General features: G+C 37.0%; 1 protein-coding gene across 1 annotated transcript in view; it reads right to left on the reverse strand.

Moving 5' to 3' along the window:
* ESR1 (estrogen receptor 1) overlaps positions 1-12,917 on the reverse strand; it is a 105,730-nt gene extending 92,813 nt beyond the window's left edge. The window contains exon 1 of the mRNA XM_009897058.2: positions 12,400-12,917. Coding sequence (XP_009895360.1) covers positions 12,400-12,827 — 428 coding nt within the window. The 5' untranslated portion in view covers positions 12,828-12,917. The remainder of the gene's footprint in view (positions 1-12,399) is intronic.
* Positions 12,918-20,678: the final 7,761 nt, after the last annotated feature.

A 20,678-nucleotide genomic window follows, 5' to 3' on the forward strand; every position in this document is an offset into this window, starting at 1 on the left:
CTTTTGTGTTGGCAACCATTTTGTTTCACACATTAAGAAGCTTCATTCTGTTACAGTAAATCTATCATCTATTTATGTAATTTCTTACTCCTCACAGCTTAAGTGCCTGAAAGGTGCCACAATATAGCACCTCATTAATCTTCTTACTCTTCATTATTAGTAGACAGTAATTTTTCCCTATCCTGTAAGGAAGGGAAATACCTATTAGATAGCAAATTCAGACAAAATTAAATGTACAGCATTATGAGCAAAGCAGCCACCTTCTATCATAACATTTAAAAACATATTTTTACCTGTTCATGTGGGACACACAATACTAGTTCACTAGAAAGAGGGAACTTCTGCTGAATCTTACCTATTTTTTGTTTTTCCAGACAGAAATTCTTACAAATGAAAGGAAAACCAAAAACAAACCAAACAAAAAACCCCAAAACAACTACAACAACAAAAAACCACAACCCAACCAAACAAAAGACAAGCAAACAAAAATCATAACAACAATAAACAACAAAAAACACCCAGGTTTCAACTTCTGTTTGTTGTGTAATATTCTTTAATGGTTATCAACAACACAAACCCCATCTGGTTACTCATGTCTGGCCAAATATTCTCTCTTGCTTACTTCCTTACCATTAGATCCTTTAAGTTTTTTCATTTATGTTTTTGCATATTTTAGTTGGACTACCTTATGCTTAGCATTACAGTTTTTAAGGAGTAGTGTTGTAATAAATAAGTCAGCTTATTGTGCTCTACTATCCTAGAGTTTAGTTCTGGAACAAACTGGAGGGGCAGCGTAGAAGCGAGGCCAATTCTCATACAGAGCTGCATTCAGGTTGCTTGCCTTTTCCAGACAGAAACACATTTGTTGACAATAAAGTGAATTAGAGAGGAAGCAAGGCATGCATGAGTCAGAAAATTAGTTATACACGAAAACAGCTTGAAGCTATTAATAACTAATGCTGCTATTTAATAAATAAATAAGAAGCCATACAGCAATGGTTTATGTTGTCTTCAAAAGGCAGCTTTGGTCAGGGTAATTTTCTCAGAAATTTTTTTCTTGGGGGGGAGGGGGGAAAAAAGGAGGGGAGGGAAGGGGATTTAATATTTACATATGCACTGATTTTTCCACTGAAATGCATCTATTTCTCTGAAGAGTGAGAACTTCATGTTTTTTTGAAACCAGCAATATCCTTCATCTTAAGAAAGGAATACAATAAAATGAGGGTCATATCTCAGTGCTCATGTCAGAAGTGAATTAGAGAATATGAAAACCTCATGCATTAACTCCTTGCTCTGCACAGGAAAAATAAATAAATGCAAGGTAGCTGAATATAAAATTCCATACAAGTGGAACTTTTGCTGTATTTCTTACAGCATAAATATTCCACTTGCATGGAATATTTATGCTGTATTTCTTCTGACAGAAACACTGGGTATATGTGTTTAACAAGCCTATAAGTCATTTTGGTTCCATTTCAGCTAGTGTGTTTAGCAATACCATTGTTAGTTTACAAAATCATACTCACTAACTGAGAATCCACCCAATATTTTGAAAGGTTTTTATCCTTGCTAATATGTAGCCTTATGTCCTCTTTCTTACTCAACCTTCTTCTGAAAAGAGACTTGTCAATCTTCTATAGGTGATTTTCAATAGCACTCTTCATTATAACAGTTGGGCATTTCACAGACGCCAGATAATGTTTGTTCACAGGGTCCTGCGTGGTAAAGCAGTAGTATATCTCATGTGTTAGGACATGAGAAAGATACACACACATAGGTATAGTTCTGGCCTGTTTCTGCTTTAGGAAGGCTAACATTACAATCTTACTGATGTAAGTTTATTATATTTCCTCTATGTGCATGAGAAATACCAAGTCTTTAAAGAAATTAAACAATCAACATCCAAGTCAAGATCTCATTGAGCCCTTCTGAGTGGCCGCTGCTATTTCCAGAGTAACAGAAGTTCTTACCCACAGCACTGACCTATGCCATTAGAGCTATTGAATACCAACATCCAGGCTAATCTGGGTAAATTTACTTCCTGGGTAAATCTGTAATAGACACAAATGAAATGGAAGAGTGGCAAGTATCTGTTGAGAGAAGGGTTGTTCTGCATAGGTCCAGCTCCATATTAACTATTTCATGCATTAACCTGTTGGGTTTTTTCCCCCCATACTCTGCAACATGCACTTGCTCTGTTTCAGTCCTGTTTATAACCCCTGTCTCAGTCCTTAAGTAGTTTTAAATTCCACTATCTATCTCAGATCTGTCTTCTGCAGTTTGTACTTCAATCTTACTTTTCTAGTCCACCCCAAACTCTTCAGTTCTTTAAAGAATATCTACCTTCTCCTACTAGTGCACTCCCTCTTTTCTTCATCCATTTCATGTCTGCCAGTTCACAATAGCCTGCTACAGCTCCTCAACAGAAATTAAAAATGTCTCCCTTGCCAAACCCACCATATATCTTTATTGGCCTCACTATGCTCTTCAACAAGACCATCTTTATTTACGCCTTCTCAATCTGTAAGCTTAGTTTTTTACTGCATTTTGATGGCATGACTTTTACCTAACTCTTTAGAATGAACACAGATGAAGCAGAAGGACACTAAAAGCAGAAAAGAGACAACCATTTTTCTTATTCCCAGTGTAGCAAGATATGGAGTTGCACAGACAAACTATAAAGTGGATGGAAAATGAGTGGACTGCTAGTCTCAATAGATTTTTATCAGCAGTTCAGATCTGGCGATGCACTATTTCATTAACCACAAGGATGAAGAGGAAAATTGTGTCCCTAGGAGGTTAATGACAAATATCAAACTGGGGGGGGAGAGGGCATGCAGAGTGATGGATATGCTTCAAATTAAGGCTGCCATTCAGGGGGACCTCAAGAGGCTGGAGAAATTGCCCGAAGAGAATTTCATGAAGCTTAGCACTGGAAAATGCAGAGCCTTGCACCTGGGATAGGATAACCCTGCAGAAACATGGAAGAGGCTGAAAAGCAGAGCTCTTCAGAGAATGCCCTGAAGGTGCTGGTGAACAACCTGAACAGAAGTCAGCAGTGTGCCCTGGCAGCAAGAAAGGCCAAATACATCCTGGGTTGAACTAATGTAAACAGAGACAAGCAGCTGAGAACAGAGCTTGTTCTCCTCTCCTCAGCACTTGCAAGACTGCTTTCAATTTGGAGCTTCCAAGCTGAAGGCAGTCTGACAAACTGGAGCAAGTCCAGTGGACAGCCATCCAGAGGAGGAGAGGGCTGGAACAAATGGCATATGAGGAGATGATGAGAGAATTGAATTTGTTTAATCTTCTGAAGAGAAGACTAAGACAGGATTTTATTGCTGTTCTGATTTGAACAGAACATTGACCACATAATCTCCCGGAGAGCCCTTCAAATTTACATTACTCTATGATCCTCATCTGTTAGTAACTTGCCTCAGCCCACAGTAATAATTGAAGAGAAAGTCCTGCTCAAAATCCATGTAACATGGATTTTGAAGCATATGGAATGAAGCAGTCTCACACATCTTGTCAGAGAAAGACGCTTTTGCAACCAAATTAGTTACAATCACAGAGAGGATGAAGCATGCATATCACATGCAATTTAGCTATCAAATTCAAATAAATTCCCACTGTGAGTAGCAAGAGTCATCAAGAGTTTCTAGCTTAAATTTCAACAGGTTTTCTGTGAAAAAATCAAACAAAAATAACCCTGTTCAATAGCATCCCCCCACTACCAAATGTCAGAGCTATATCTATAATACAAAGGTGTCTAGGCACCCCAATCAAAACGGTGAGGGCAGTTTTGCATTGGTATAGCAAGATAGTCTAGAAAGTTTCTGTTAAAAAGTTAAAAACAAAATTATCTGAGATGATCATCTAACACAGAAAATATGAGCCAAAGCTTGACAACCTAAGTAACCAACACAGAGAGGCATCTAGACTGTTACTAGAGCTGTCTGCACATTAAGTGTGATTTTGCTCTAGAGTGTTTCAATTTCTCTGTAGAATTATATTTATTTCCATTTCATTTAGGTTTTTATTGTTTGGATCAAGAAGAAACAGTAATAGTAAATAGCAGTAACTTGATGTGCAATCAGCATCAGCAATGTTAGACTCCTTAAGCTGCAATATAACTTCCACATATTCCTATTGCACACCTCTTACGGTTGTACTGGTTCTGATATTCCTGCCATTAAGATCTTCAGCTATATTATGTTATGCAGGATTCTCATATAATATTTTCTCCATGAACCTAATTAGAATGTTCTTAGATATTTAATATTCTGCTGACCCACCATTTCCAGGATTTGAATGTTTACCTCTTATTTATACCCTTGTAGATGAAAATGTAGGATTATTTTTCTCATAGCATGGAAAGACACAGCTATAAACACTTTTAATCCCATAAACAAACAAACAAACAAATAAATAAAGAATGTTGACTTGCTGGAACCAGTCCAGAGAAGAGCAACAAAGTTGGTGAGGGGTTTGGAACACAAGCCCTACGAGGAGAGGCTGAGGGAGCTGGGGTTGCTTAGCCTGGAGAAGAGGAGACTCAGGGGTGACCTTATTACTCTCTACAACTACCTGAAGGGAGGTTGTAGACAGACGGATGTTGGTCTCTTCTCCCAGGCGGCCAGTACCAGAACAAGAGGACACAGTCTCAGGCTGCACCAGGGGAGGTTCAGGCTAGATGTTAGGAAAAAGTTCTATACAGAAAGAGTGATTGCCCATTGGAATGGGCTGCCTGGGGAGGTGGTGGAGTCGCCATCACTGGAGGTTTTCAGGAGAAGACTTGATGGGGTGCTTGGTGCCGTGGGTTAGTTGTTTAGGTGGTGTTGGATTGGTTGATGGGTTGGACGCAATGATCTTGAAGGTCTCTTCCAACCTGGTTTATTCTATGTAAACTTCTATGTAAAAAATCTAAATAATCCAAACCATGTAAAACTGTAGCAAGGTAATAAATATGCTACAGTGGCTAATATGCTGGCAATATACACATTTTTCCTCACTTGTGTTTATCAGTTGGGCTAAGGGAGGAGTACGTTTTATTTCAGAATGGAAGCAAACAAAAAAACTTTTCTTTGACATACTAATTCCCCAAAGATATTGAGATTTGGTGCTCATTCTGTGCCACAGTATTCTTTGCCACCACTACACTTTCCTGGACACAAGGATTCTGTGATATGTAATTTGAAACAGGGATCTTGCTCTCAAGCTCAAGCTGTAACTAATAACCAAAGCAGAGAACACTTATTTAAATTAATTTTCTTTAGATACCAGCTGATAAAAGTTACAGAAGAATAACTACATACTACTTGATTGAGATTGCTCACCAATGCAAATGGTTTGTTTTTTTAATGTTTACTAGCTTTACAACCTGAAAACATAGATAAAAAGGTAATATATAACATTTTCATTTTGCCAAAGTTCAGATTTTATAGTACCTTTCTTCCATAGTAAAATTAAATTATGCTTTTAGAGTTAGCAGCTTCTAAGCTTCCATCAGTTTACAGATCAACTTGAAGAAGACAAAACCAAGTTTCTAAGAACCTGGAATATTTTTCAAGGATTTATGATTCAATGAAGATCTTGTTTCACAAACCTGAATTACACTTAAAGTGAAAAACTTTTACCAATGGCTTCCATGCACTAGGAAAAGGAAGTAATATTTTCCTATTTATATAAGTGCTGACTGTTGTGTCATTAGATAAGTTTGCCATTGCCAAGGTTGAAAGACCACTGCAATTGTTATTCACATCTATCAAACAAAATTTATGTTTAAGACAGTCATATGGTCCTCTATGTTTTCTGAGGACCCTATTTCCTCTTTCTATCAACAGCTTAAGAAATAAAGACAGATCACACCTGAATACAATATTGAAATGAATACCATGCCAAGGAAGAAGACTACCCTGCAGGGTTATGATCTTCCTGTCTCTAACATGTATCACTGCTACTATTTGGTACATTAAATCTCATAAGCAGTATCTCACATATTCAGAGAGAGCCAGAGACCTGATGGGGAGAATACAACAGAGAGCCATGAGAATGACTAGGGGATTTCAGTATCTCCCCTATGAAGAGAGACTGAGAGGCCTGGGGCTGTTTGGTCTTGAGAAGACTGAGAGGGGATCTCATCAATGTCTATAAATATCTGAGGGTTGGGGGTCAAGTGGGTGGGGCCAATCATTTTTTGGTGGTGTGCACTACCTGGACAAGAAACAATGGATTCAAGCTTGAACACAGAAGATTTCACCTCAACATGAGGAAAAACTTCTTTACAGTGAGGGCGATGGACCACTGGAACAGGCTGCCCAGAGAGGTTGTGAAGTCTTTCCAAACCCACCTGGATGCATTCCCGTGCAGACTACCCTAAGTGATCCTGCTTTTGCATGCAGTTGGACTTGAGGATCTCCTGAGGTCCCTACCAACCTCTTATGTACTGTGATAGTGTGATAATGTGATATTCTTGCACTAGAAGAAGAAATATCTTGAGTCCGATTATGTAAGAACCCTACCAACAACTGGAATCTGAGCTTGGCAGAAAAGCAGAAATGCCTTACCTTGGCCAGTGTCACACTGATCAGGGTTCCTAATGAACTGTGTGTGGTAAATTATGACCTTTTGCAGTTCACTGGAAAGGCCACCCAAACACATAGGGAGAGTGTACAACCTCAGATGTGACTTCTCTCTGTACAGCAAATTTTATAAACAGCCCTTGTAATAAATGCAATGAAAGAAGCACTTTAAATTAGAATGTTGAAGGCCAGCATTTCCACTCTAATCTCAGTTCTGATGCCTGAAGAGATAACGGAAAACTCCCTGCAGGCAGATGAGGAAGCTTATGATTAGTTTCAGTGCTTCATTGTTAACATCAAATTATCAAAATCTCAGTTTGTTAGAAGTGGATTCATTTCAGTTGCAGGACTCCTTTCCTCCCTGTTTGTTTGGAGCCATGTCTTTAGCTCTGATTGGCCTTTCTTGTTGGTTTAATAAAAAATGCTGTCATTCAACAGCCACTTTGCAATTGCTGAAGGAACTGGTGCCAGCAACTAATGCTTTCCCTATCAGAGCAGATATGGCCAGCAGTGTTTGTTGTTTCAATACCCTCAGAGAAAGAGTCATCAAGGCCAATGACATGGAGCTAATTCCCCCTCTTCCTCTCAAGGGACATATAGCAGTGTCTATTTAAGGAAGACTGCAAATAATGACATCGTGGTGTAATTAATTTCAAATAACATTGGACTTCACTGGGCATCTACCTTCATCCCATATATATATGTACCAGAATGAGTCATTTTAGCTATATTTTATAGTCATGAAAGAGAAGCTTGCACTTTTAGATCCCAAAGTACCTGGTCTATATTAATTAGGTACCATAGAAAGAGAGTGATCCCACCAAACCACGAAATAAGTGAGTGAGTGGTGTGTGTGTTTTCACAGTTCCTCTTTCTCTCCACATTTCTGCAGACTAAGAGAGTCCATGTGCAGGCTTGATGCTGTTGCCCATGCCACATGCTGTTTGAGGTGTTCTTGGTGATGACCTCTACTGACACCCACCTCCTACTTCACAAAGGTATGGCTGTGTTATATGTGCTAGACCCATCTGACTGCCTAAGGAGTGGAAAACTGAGTAAAGAAAGACCTGTGTGTCTACATTTAATCAGATGAAGCCCATCCATATGAGCTACCTGAAAAACATGGGGTATGGGCACAAGTTTTAAGTTCACATGGAAAGGAGGTGGTATATGGAGCACTTCTGGGTCTGTGGTTTATGCTAAAAATACCTTTGCTGAAAAGATTAAGACAGTTTTCTTCAATAAGAAAAGAACCTCAAAGAGGAAGCTAACAGAAAGTGAGATCCATCTCTCTGTGTTGGCAGAAAGCAAGACGATGAGAAAACGTTACAGCTCTTTATTCATTTCCACCACTCCATGGCCTTATTCTAGGGCACAAGGATGCACAGAACACATACTCCTCAGCAGTATGGGTTGGTGAGCTTATGGTACAAGCATACTTACAGCAGGAACCACATCAGCAAATTCTCTAAGAGCTGAAGAAACAGCAAAGTTGGTTTGTAGAAGTCCCTTACAACTATAATGTGTATCTTGGAACATTAACAGTTTTATCTCTACAATATTTCTGTCAGATAGTTAACTCCATGTTTACCTCTCTCTTTCATTACAGTCAACTATTGCTGTAAAATTGTCAGAGATATCAGTACAAGCTCTGACAACAGGAACAAGTGTTCAAGACACTTCCTGAACACTTGGAACTGTTCAAGTGAGGACCTCAGAACAGGTATATACTTTACAGCAAAATAAACCAACCAACCAACCAAAGCACCACATGACATAGTACTCCTTCATATTATAGAAAATGCTACATAAAATAAAATAATACTTGAATTTTGAGTTTATTGTAACATTCTTTTGATTTTAAAATTTGGGGAAATCCTCTCTGTTTTGTACTCACCATGAACAGCTACAAAGATTCATAATGAATCAGAGAAGGTAAAAAATACATATCAGGTGAAGTAACTGTTTTTCAGACTGATGGATTTATGAATTACAGCAGAACAGGGATCAACCTAAAGTTGTAATCTTTCTCAGTTTTAGCAAGCATTAAAATTAAAGCTGTGATCATATTGGTTGGAACAGCAGTTTTAAACTTATCCAATTTCAGTATGATAATTGGGACTAAAGCTAAATACTTTTATATTAATCTAAACCTAGAACCTGAATAACTAGGTACTCACAAACTAGCCACTAAAAGTGAAGGAGTGATGATTTTTCTTCTTGTTTCTGTTTGCACACTGATTTGCCCTGCTTCTCTCACTCCCTGCAGACTGACAGACAACTGCCTTGTCAGGTGCAGTACATTTTCATATGGGTTTTTGACAAATTTGGAAAAATTATTTTACTTCAGATACAAGAGGTGCAAACTCAGTGGGAATATACCACACTGGCAGAGCAAAAAAGGTTATTTTTTGCTGTTGCCTGTAGGAATTTACTGAGGTTAATTAGCTATTGAAAGGCTTCTTGTTTTTTCCCTGAATGAATAAATTCCTGCCAAAAACACCCCACAATTAGATAACTAAAACTCAAATTTAATAGTGAAGAATGAAAGAATTCATTGCAATATCCCTGAATACAATATTTCCTGTGATAAGCACCAACTACTTGTCAGCATTTAATAAAAAGAAAAACCTAACATGAAAATTATTGAGAAAACAAAATAAAATATGAGATTTTAAGAGAATTAAAAACATACTTAGTGCTATTTCTTCTCCCTTTTACTGGAAGATACAGGCATTGTAAGATAAGGAAAAGGTATTATAGCTTGGCTCCCTATAAAAACAGGCACCAGGTCAGACATACGAGGGGTCAAGTTAAAGACATTCATTAATTAAGCCCCTTCTTTTTTTCTCAGATTCTGACATCCCCTGATTTAGAGACTCCAGAAAGGAGGAGATTGGTATATTTTTCATATTCTTTACAAAATCATTCTTTTCTTTATGTATGATTTTATTCTTCATCTAGATATAGAAGCCTGTCATAATCTTGCAATAAGAGACAAAGACTTTCAGAGAAGGAAAAATTCATCGAAAGAAATGAAATGTAAGTTCAGAATTAATACATACGTAGCTACACACAAGCCTATAGTCAGCATGATTTTGAATACTTATTAGAAAATCAAATTACCTTAAAATTTTCCCTTATCTCATGCAGTCAGTATTGTGACTAAAGAGTTTTAACATTTTATCCAAGCATTAACAGAATATAATTTCAGTTCCAACCTATGATTATTTGTTATCCTAACCACTTGTACAACTGAACGCAGCATTTGCATGTCAAACCCAAAGTATAACAGGATAATGAAATGCAAATATTTCTGTCTTAAAAGCTAAAGAGCACAATTTCATTAACAGAAAGGTAAATGAGAATTGCAGAGGAGTCTTTCCAAGGTTGTTTCATTATAGAAGCAAACAGACATATCTTAAAATGATTATGATCCACTTTAAAATCTGTTAGGGTTTTTGGCTCAAGAACTTTTACCTGTACTATTCTTACTTACAGGTTGTTCCAGAAATTCAGTATTTTGTTATCTAGACATTTTCTAGTCTCCAGTATAAATATATTTATTCATCACAAGATAACACTGCCCCATGGTCTCTTTTCTCCCATAACCCAACCGAAACCAATGAGACTATCCAAATGAATAAAGCAAGCGGGAAATTCATGCACTATAATATTTTTTAAACCCATGTTCTTAAACCTATGATTAAATATTTAAATATTTCCCAAACACTGAATACCTATTCAAATTATTTTAACAGACTATTGAGGATTTAATTCATTGCAAAACAGAAGAATAAAGGCCTAATATTTAATGGGGGGGGGGGGGTGATAATTTTGCAAGTAGAATCTTGCAAAAATGAAAATAAATTACAAAACTAACAGGGCTTATCAATTCAATTCCAACAGTGCTCTGCCTGTTAAAAAACTATAATCATTTCAAAAGATAATCACTTTGATACACATTTGTTATTATGGTTGGATGGAGCCATCAAATCATGTGTATAATGCTGCATGTAGAAAAACCACCTGCATATTCATGATCATAGATTCAGCTAATTATTGCTTCATTAAGCCTCATCAATTGCACTTGACAAAAACACATCCTCAAAGGAGATACCCATTCTTTATCAAAAATGTCAGAAAATGGGGAATCCAGCACTGGCCTTACTCCAGGAGGTGTTTGTTTGGCCCAGTAGTTAAACTAAACAAGTACAATAATTTTATTTTGATGTCTTAAATGTCAATTCACTGTTTAAAAATAAAAGGACATTGTTTCCATAGCTAACTTCTAATTCCAGGCAATTCTTGGGTTTGATTCCTCTTGAAGTACAGCACCCTGACTATGGTACATTTGGTGTATTTCATCTTCACAAACTCACTACTCTACTGTTTACATATCTAAGGTCACTTACACACTTTTCACCATTTGTTTGCACTGGTTCATGTCAAAAAACCCCAACCTTTAATCTAGCACAAAGTGCAGTTTCACTCTCAATTCATTGGTAATCATTCAAGATCTTTATGTTCTGATATATATTCATTCTTCCTAAAGGCACTGTTTGAACTAGTTCAGTTCACAGATCATTGACATAACGGTTACCTATCATTTCACCAGTCTTTATTTCATGTGCTCCCCAAAACTGCTTAACCATTTGTAAAAAGTGCAATCATCATCTGTTTCTTTAGACCAGATTCTTAGTCGGCCTGAGTTAGACTGTGTTTAGGAACACAGGCTGCTGTTCACAGTAACATGTTATATTGTGCAATTAAGACTGTCGGAGTCTGACCCTCAACAGAGGAAAAATAACTTACTTCTATTTTTTCAGTCATTCCATTTCTAGCAAACTTATCTGCATTTCTCAAACAGAGACAGACAGACTTGGGGGGGGGGGGGGGTGGACTAAAAATACTTCTGTTCACTTTGATTCACTAGGGCCCAGTATAATAAGTGAATGCAAATATATTGCAGAAACATGAATGGTGTGGGTGCTGGTGTGTATGACTATATTTTCTGCAAGCTACAGTTTTATCCATAAGCTACATTTGCTTCAAAAATTACATAAATGCTTTTGCAACTGACAATAAATATTTAAATCAAGGAAAATCCTTCCCTGTCTTCAAAGATACTTTTATCTTTCTATCCCAGACCAAACTAAAGCCCTTCTATTGAGGGACAAAAGTATAAAAAAAGTATTAAAATCCCCAAAATCTTATCTTTGGAATGGCAGCATGCAGATTTATGGTTGATATATATCACTGTCCAATGAAGAATGCAGGTTGATATGTGCACAGCTCTTACAATAGCTCATGAAGGTAATTACTGATTGAAATACTGTCCCCGATTCAATTCTAACAGTTTGATTAGGAAGGATACCATGCTTCTGAAACACTCCCTGTATAAGTCACTTCTTACACTGTAAAGGAACCCAGAGGAGAAAAATACTCTATCAGCTAATAGCCGAACAACTAACCACTTACACCCAGAAACGTGTGATGGTGGATGCCTTTTTAGTACACTTCAGACAGTGATACTAATATATTACGAGAGGGAATCTGTTTGCTATTCTTTAATCAATTGTGATTTCATGTTTCTCCAGGAATTGTTTATGCTTGTTATGCAATTTGTTTCTCATTTCTGCAGTTTTCAAAACTTACAGCTTACAGTCACACTATGGTCTAGATATCATGTACGATTCAATTAAATCCTATGGACCTTTACACAAAAAAGAAAAGATTAGTGGATACATATTTCCACATTACAATTTTCTCAGTTCATCTGTATAAAGAAGAAAGGCAAATTATCTTTTGCACTTACCTGTAGAAGGCTGGAGGAGCAGCTTCCCTCATCCCAAAGCTGCCCTGTTCATTTTCAAGGTAATAGGGTACCTGTTGGCTGTGATGATGGATGAAAGGTGAGAGTTGGGGTGCCGTTTGCAAGAACACCACTGGGCTTGGCGGAACATTGTTCAGTGAGTGAAATCCTGCCAGACTGCTGGACCCAAAAGATTCAGAAGTAGGGGCATAAGAGAGAGTTGTAGAGCTGTACACTGGAGCTGTAGTACCAAAATCATAAGCGGCTCCTTCTGGGTAGTTAAAAACTCCTGTCTTGTTGCTCTCCACGTACATGTCGCTGAGCGATCTTTCCAGGGGAATCTTCAGCTGAGGTCTGCTCAGTGACTCCAGTTCAGTGCCTTGAATCTGGTGCAGCAGAGTAACTCCAGAGGTTTTGGTGTGAAGGGTCATGGTCAGTGCTAATAGCAGTGAGCAAGGAACATATCTGCTTTCACTGTCAACAGCGAGATCGGCAGCTGGTAATTCACCTAAAAGAAATACCAGAACCTATTCTGAGGCTCAGAAGAAATCATAATAAAGCAGCACTACACAGGTATTACTCTAATCTCAGAAAGGAGGAGGATACAAACTAATGCAGAGTGAGCACTGAAAATGCACATTCTCTCTCTCCCCCTCTCTTCCTCTCCCTCTAACTTTTAGAAACTCCTCATCTGCACTAATATGCATTACAAGGTGCTGGACACAAGCCAGAAACTCTTGCCTTGTGTCGACATTGGTTTAAACATCACTTCAGAAACAATTAGTTTTGGAGTTATACCAAATAATTGTCCCTCTAAATGTTACTTCATTCCTACTAGTCATTTAATTTTTCACTTCAGGGTAGCCAGTGCTTTGCAGCAACTAACGGGAAAGGACACTTAAATCCAAGCAGGAAGATCAGTCCAGTGGTCAAACAGATTACTGCTTTTTATTTCCTCAGTAGGCTCCAATCTATCTCTGCTTATCTCTCCTCCTGTTTGATTCATTTTCATGTTTGCTAGAAATATGTAATGTGTACATTGCAACGACCCTGGGTAGGACTATGCTGTGACTGAGATAGGGCAAAGCAGAATGTGTGTGTCCAAGCGTATGAGTCTCTCTGTGTTTGTGTGTCTGTTTGTGTTTTAGGAACCTCAGTCAATAAACTAGCTAACAAAATTAAAGGGTTTACAATAGCTACATAGAAGAAAAGGCTTATAATATAATGTCATGAGTGATAGCAGCTTCAAGTTACTGCAGTGTAATAGTAATATTAAAGAGTGGGAAAGCTTTAGATTAGCCTACAAATTTCTCTGTGAAATTGTGAAACAAGGCATCATTCAGATTTTTGCCACAGGAAGATCCTAAAAGTTAGGGGGGAAAATATTTGATTGCATGAGCTGTGAATTGAGTATAGGAAATTGCTTTTCCTAGTCCTGAAAACAAAAGTTCAGCAAACCTGAATCTTTAAATCATATTAGAAAATCAAGCACTCAAAAATAATCAAATGGAATCAGCTCTAAAATAAACTGAAATGCCTCTCAAAGCTATATTTAGGGAAAAAAAGGGGGGGGTGAGGAGAGAGAACATAATGAAAAGGTGTGGCATGCATGCTTCATCTTGCCATCTCACTCTATATCATTTTAACTTTGCATAGACTAGTCCTCCTGAACCAGCTAAACGAAAACCTCCAGAAACGGTTTCAAGCTCTCTAACTTTATTGCTGTGGTCTGTGGTTCAGTTAGAGAAATAGGTCAATGCCATCCCCAAATGCATTAATATATGGGCTCCAGTTAGTCTGCTTCGAATACTAGCAAAGACTGTGCTGTACTTAAGTAACTCCAGTTATTAAGCTCAACCTACAAAAAAGTTGAAGCAACTGATAAACTGAATATGCAGGTCACCACTACCTTCAAGAAAAGTTTACAAAAAATGTTTTTATTTTAGTAATACCACATTTTCAGAACTTATACTGAAATAGTCTGCAAGACTATTCTGAAGCAATATACATTTATACCTCTGCAGGCACACAGCTAAAACAGCGCACACATAAATATGTACTTGATAGATTTCCTCACCCGCCCAGCCACCCTCCCTACCCTGTTCAAATTTCAAATTGTAGACTTTGATCAAAGAGATAAGCTTGTTTAAATAACACTGGACTAAACATGTTCCCAGTTTAAAAAAACTTATAATCAGAAGATCATACCCAGCAGTTCAGAAACTCTTCGAAGAGTTAGTCTGAAAATACACCAGACAGTGAGAGGAAGAAAAAAAAGCGTGTGTTCATGTTTGCATAGAGTAGGCGAACATGCATCTGCAGAGACTCACAAAACAGCAAGCAAGCATAGCTCTCAGCAGCCTATCTGCTGGGCTACACAGACTGAAATGAATGGCAATTACAAGTTTAAGGTCAGTCACTCAGATTTCATTTCATGCTTTGGTAATACATAGGGGTAAAAAGCATTCTTTTGTACTGAACTGCATGATTTGAGAATTACTGTGAATTTGCCTGCCATAAGGAGTACCCACTTCTCAAGTGTGCAACAAAATGGACTTTAAATTTGTATTTAAATCATCACCCAACATGTATGCTATGTTAGAATTGCAATATTGACAGGCAATAAAGTACTCCAGCGTATTAGCTATGCAGAAGATGGAACATATAAGTGTGCACACACAGAGCTGACTTCTGAGTGCATCCTGCGTAACCTCAGTGCTTCTAGCTTACAGTTTTTAAAAACTTAATTCTTTCAGAGGAATTCTGTGATTTGGGGGAGATAAATGTTTAAAATTTCCACCACATGCATAGGGTAAAGTAAAGGCACGATCGCTTTTCCGTACCATTTAAACTGGGGACCAGATGAGCAATTTTCCACAAGATAGTGCGGACTTCTAAAGTCCTACTCCCTAAAAGGCCTCAAAAAAATGTTAATGCCACCAATAAAGTCTTAGGGGCTGCCTAGGAATCTAGTGCTAGCATCCTGTAATGTTTGACTTACTTTTTCTGTGAAAGAAAGGGAAGAGAGCAAGAAAGAGCAAGGGTGAGGCTGGGAGTTAGTTAAACTAAATTCCATGAAGGAGTTGAATTTTTTATTTATGTGTACTGCAAAAAAAATCCATTCTCCATTTTATATGTGGGATGTTTCATAATAAAAAGCTATGAAATGCAACAGATTATCAAAAGGGTTATTTTTCATGTCTTGTATGGTCATGACTATCCTACTTGCTCCAAATTTACAAATGCTACTAATTTATCCAGCTTTAGAGGTGCCATTAGATGCTTCTACTTAAAGGCTCACCCCTCTGAAAAATGAGACCCAAGATTCTACAACCTAATCTTTGTGATTAAAGGCCAGTACTTGCACAACAACCCAATTTAATCACTCTGATCTATTAGATGTGAGGTTTTACATGATATAAGCACAAAGGAAATGTATACATGACATGACAATAATATTTGGTGCTTCTTACCAGTGGACAACAAGTCTATAGAAAACTTTAGTTTTAGTAATTTCTATTTCATGAATGCCTTCAGAAATATGTAGATCTCATAAAAACAGGCTTGTCTCATTCAGTGCATGTTTGCGGGGGGTTTTAATCACATGTAGCCATGACAGAGATAAACAAAAACATTAATTGTTTGCAGCATCTTCATTTCCATTGCTAGGCAGAAGTGTTCAAAATGCTCTTGGTCAATGCCAAATTTATCTTTTCAGTTTGGGTAATTTCTCTACTAACGTGTCTTCAACTGCAACCAAGCTGCCCTTTGTGTTTCTCTCACTTTAATGAAGGCCTAATATTGGTTTGGGATTACCAACCACCTACCTCTGGGGAAAGTCTTCTATCCCAGTCTTCCTCAGATACACACACACACACAAATATAGAGGGAAATCGGTTCTACAAGATCTGAAGATTTTCTGAATTTTTATCACTTGTAGAGGTTTTGGGGTTTTTTTTCCCTGTTTCTGAATTGGTTGTCTTTGATCCATCTAGATTAATGCATGCATGGTATGTATGTACACATTCAATTAGAAGTGAAACAGGAAGGAAAGAGAGAATAGCCATTAATGAATTTGCAAACCATAGGAAGGGGCTGTCTACTGTGACTGAGGACCACTACAGACATGTTGGCAAGAAGGTCAAAGCAGAAATTGCTTCATACACAGTGATTTTTAGTGAGACTGAATCAAGTCATGAGTTTCTAAAACTGAGGATTCAGACACTGCCTTTCTCATGGAAATAAGAAATTAAATTTATTAAATGAATGAAACTGACTGATTAAATCTTGTGTTCCCCTTTTTAAAGTGTCTGCCATCCTTTTTTTTTTTTTTCCTATATATGCCAGAGTTCCAGTGTCCAACTCAGATTTTCCAGAGTGAGGAATTTACTGCCAATAACACTAATAAAATAACAAATGTAGAAGCATTAAACCACTTTTCTGTGGTTAAATTAGCATCACTTAAAGCTGGAGAATATTTAGATAAATTTCTAAAGGTAAGTTCTTCTCATTTGGATTCATTGATGACCAATTTGCATAATTTTTATATTTCTGTATTTTTTCCTTTTTTATGTTGTAGTTGATTAAGCTATCAGCCATGCATATTGCAGTTTGGCTCAACTGGACCATCAGTCCAACACCCTCACCAGCTACAGGCAGGTGGGTATGGAATCAAGTGCAGGATTCTTACCATAACAGACAACACAAATATAATTTTCACTATGGAAATAAAAACTAGGATTAAAAATTTTAAAAATTTAAAATAATTAAAAAGAGAAGGAAAAGAAAGACGAGCCTACTTGCACTGACTGCAAACAATGGGGCACCAACAAAAAGTGATGGAAAATACTACTGTAACCTATCTAAATAACCCAAAGAAGGTCTGAGGATTTCCAGCACCATCTGCATTAAAATTAACTAAAAGTTAAAAGTTAACTAAAAGTTAATTTTCTAAATTAACTACATGTCTTGAAAGGTAGTCAGAGAGTGGTAACAAAATACATTCCATTTATAGAGGGAAAGTAAAATGAAAAGGAGGAATAAACAGCCTGATCAGATTCTTGATTCTGGACTAGATATAATAGCAGTTTGAGGGAAAAGGAGATGAAAGTAAAACCTATAGGAATCTTTAAAGATATAAAAACTCATAATCCTATAATGGGCTTTTTTCAGCCCTAGTTTTAGTAAGTATTCCAACAAAAAAAATGGTAAACTCAGAACTTAGAACACACACCATAAATTTTCCATAAACCTGCTGACAGTGAGAGATCATAAACTTCGTCGCTTTGGTTCCACAGCTATAAAGATAGAAGCTTTTTTTAGCTGCTGCAATTAAAGAAGAATCTACTGCACATAACAGGAGGAACATTATGTTTTTCCAAGATTCCACTGTAACATTACAGAGAAATTATATTGTGTTTAGTCCAGTAAGGAAACTTCTCAACATAGACATCTGGAGAACAGCACCATCTACCCCTCTGCTTTATAAATCTTCCCTGAATTTACAAAAAAAAAGGAAAAAAAAATCTAAAGCCCTGGTTACCACTAAGGAAAGCAAGAAGCATGCCTAAAAGCTCCTCAGGATCTTATCAGAGCTAAGTGCTTCACCCAGTTATTGGGAGATTTTTAACATGTAAAGTTTTGTAAACTGATAGGAAGATGTATATCCTTTTTCACCATCTCCATATAACTTACAAAAAAAGGTCTAGACCAAATAGTATTAATTCTACATTTACTGTCCAGATTGGTTTTACTTATAAAACATCTTCTGCTTTCACATGTCAAATGTAGGTAGAGAATTTGAGAACATTTGCTCAAAGTAGTTCTTATTCCAAACAGGGAACTATAAAATGCAGTCATTCCACACAGATTTATTAATTTAAACACTTAAATATACCTCCAAGTTTACCTATATTTCACATGAGAAGATCTATTACATACCTTAAAATTATCTGTGTAATCAAGATAAAATGAGGCATAGATGTCAGCATAGGTTTTTGGTAAAGTATACTGACCCTTTCTATTTTAAGACTTTGTTTACAGCTATTTATGATACTATCATACTTCAGTCATTCAGGTGGAGCTCTGAGAGAACAATTTGGACAAATATGAACAAACTGGAAAGAAATAAATTTTTTGCTTGTCTCTACCTGGAGATTTCCAGAAACCCTCTTTTGAAACAAGAAACCCTTTTTCCTGTAGCAAATCAGGGTTGTGGAGCAGAAACTTTGAATTTGGCAGGGAGGTGAAACTGTGTGTTACAAAACTGTCTTTTGCTATGATTATCCTGCAACTCCATCCATACTTGGCCAGTGTTTCAATTCTTTTTACAGTGAAATAATTGCAGAGTTTTAAGGAGTAAGATTTCTAAAAGCTCCCTTCCTACTGACCCTGCTCACTCCTCTCTCAGATCCTAGTCCTGACTAGACAGAGCACAAAACCTCCCAAAATAGTAAATTACATGCTACTATTCCAACTAGTATAGGTATAGAAAGGTTTCCCCTTACATTAATCTTCTAAGGCAGAGTAAGAGTCCAGGATTAAATGCAGATTATTGTGCCAGTTATAATACTGAAATTCAGATCCCAGATGCACCGACTGAATTTCCTGACACCAGAATGGGGCACCATCTACCTTTTCAATTCAGCATTAGAAAACAGCATGTAGAAGTGTTCCCTTTCCTAAAGGAGTAGAAGGCATGATGAAATACAATTAGCTTGTACATTTCTTCAGTTTTTTTGTTGCTAAGATGGAATAAGATAAGATTAAGTAATTGTGACCAACTCATACAGAATAAATTACTTACTACATAAATAAAATAGGCCAAAATACCTGAGTACTCTGGACAAACTCAAAAGATATTACTGATGTTACACTGATGTTTCAAAGAGTTAGCAGATGTTCTCACAGAGGAATGGGGAAAAAAAAACCAACAAATTAAAAAGACACATTTCTATGCTTTACTACATTAAATGTTAACTGCATGTGAACAAAGATATTCACTGGTAGAAAAGCAACAGCGCTGTGATTTAACAGTAGGCAACATTCCCTGCTTAATCACAAACATTTCTTAACAGACCATTTCTCACAGATCTAGCTTCATCTAAAACCAAAAATGAGCTCTGAAATGCAAAACAGGAGCTTAGTGTATAATGTTCATATGCATTTGTTCTTTTTATATTAAAAAATTGGATTGGCTGATCGCCATGAGTGAGCATTCCGAAAACAATCTAGCAAGAAACCTTTGAAAGTCTTCATAAGGAAAACAGATTTGTTATCTACTGAGATTAGCTTAAGGGGGAGCATCTTTAAAATACATCTTCAAATATTACTATATCTGGGCTCCCAAAAATACTCATAAATTAGCCACATAGTTGACCCTTAACTGACATTAACTTAATTAACACTTAACTTACGTGGTGATATTAACAAAACTGGCAAGTTTTGTTTATGAGATTCAAGGTGTGAAAACATGAGAAAGCCTCTCAGATACCATTATAAATTTGTGACTGTGATAACTGTGCATTACACATCTGTAAATTCTTTATTTAGTTTAACCTTGAAATACCCTGGGGTGATTTCATGCTAATTGGCACACACCCCGGCACACCATTCTTGTAGAAGAGTACTGAGGAAGTACTGTCAGGACAACACAATTCTGCAGATCACTTGAAAGACAGGTTGTACCTCTGTTGAACTACACAGACCAATTTGAACATTAGTAATACATGAATCTATGTGAAAAAGGCATCTTACAGATATCAGGATTAATCAAAAAAAACCCCATCTTTTAGATGTGGAAGAGTATGTGGAACAAACACAAACAATTTTCTTCCCCCTATCTTTAACAACATCCCTTCCCCCAGCATCTTCCATTGGTTCAACAGGTTTGCTTCCTGCATGTCAGCTTCATTCGCTAATCAGTCATATTTCATAATTAATTGGCCTCACTGACAATATTATTTCTCAAGACTCCATTTCCTGCCAAATGCTTGATTGTATACTGAGAAACAAGAGTCTCTCAGACTTCAGGTTTAAGCATGTGCATGCAAGTGTTCTTGTGCAAGTACACCCATGGGCATGCAAAATCTCTCCCTTTTCTTAAATACTGCACTGTAACTCTACTTTTTTCATGTCTCTTGCTGTAGTTTCAAATTACACTGCAACTGATATCTAAAATAGGTCCAGCTCTTTTTTTCTTTTCTTTTTTTTTTCTTTTTTTTCCTTTTTTTTTCAGAAGACACATCTGAAGAACTAAAGAGGAGTGCAAACACTTGGCCATT

This window comes from Dryobates pubescens, chromosome 6 (genome assembly GCF_014839835.1).
Source record: "Dryobates pubescens isolate bDryPub1 chromosome 6, bDryPub1.pri, whole genome shotgun sequence".
Classification (NCBI taxonomy): Eukaryota; Metazoa; Chordata; class Aves; order Piciformes; family Picidae; genus Dryobates; species Dryobates pubescens.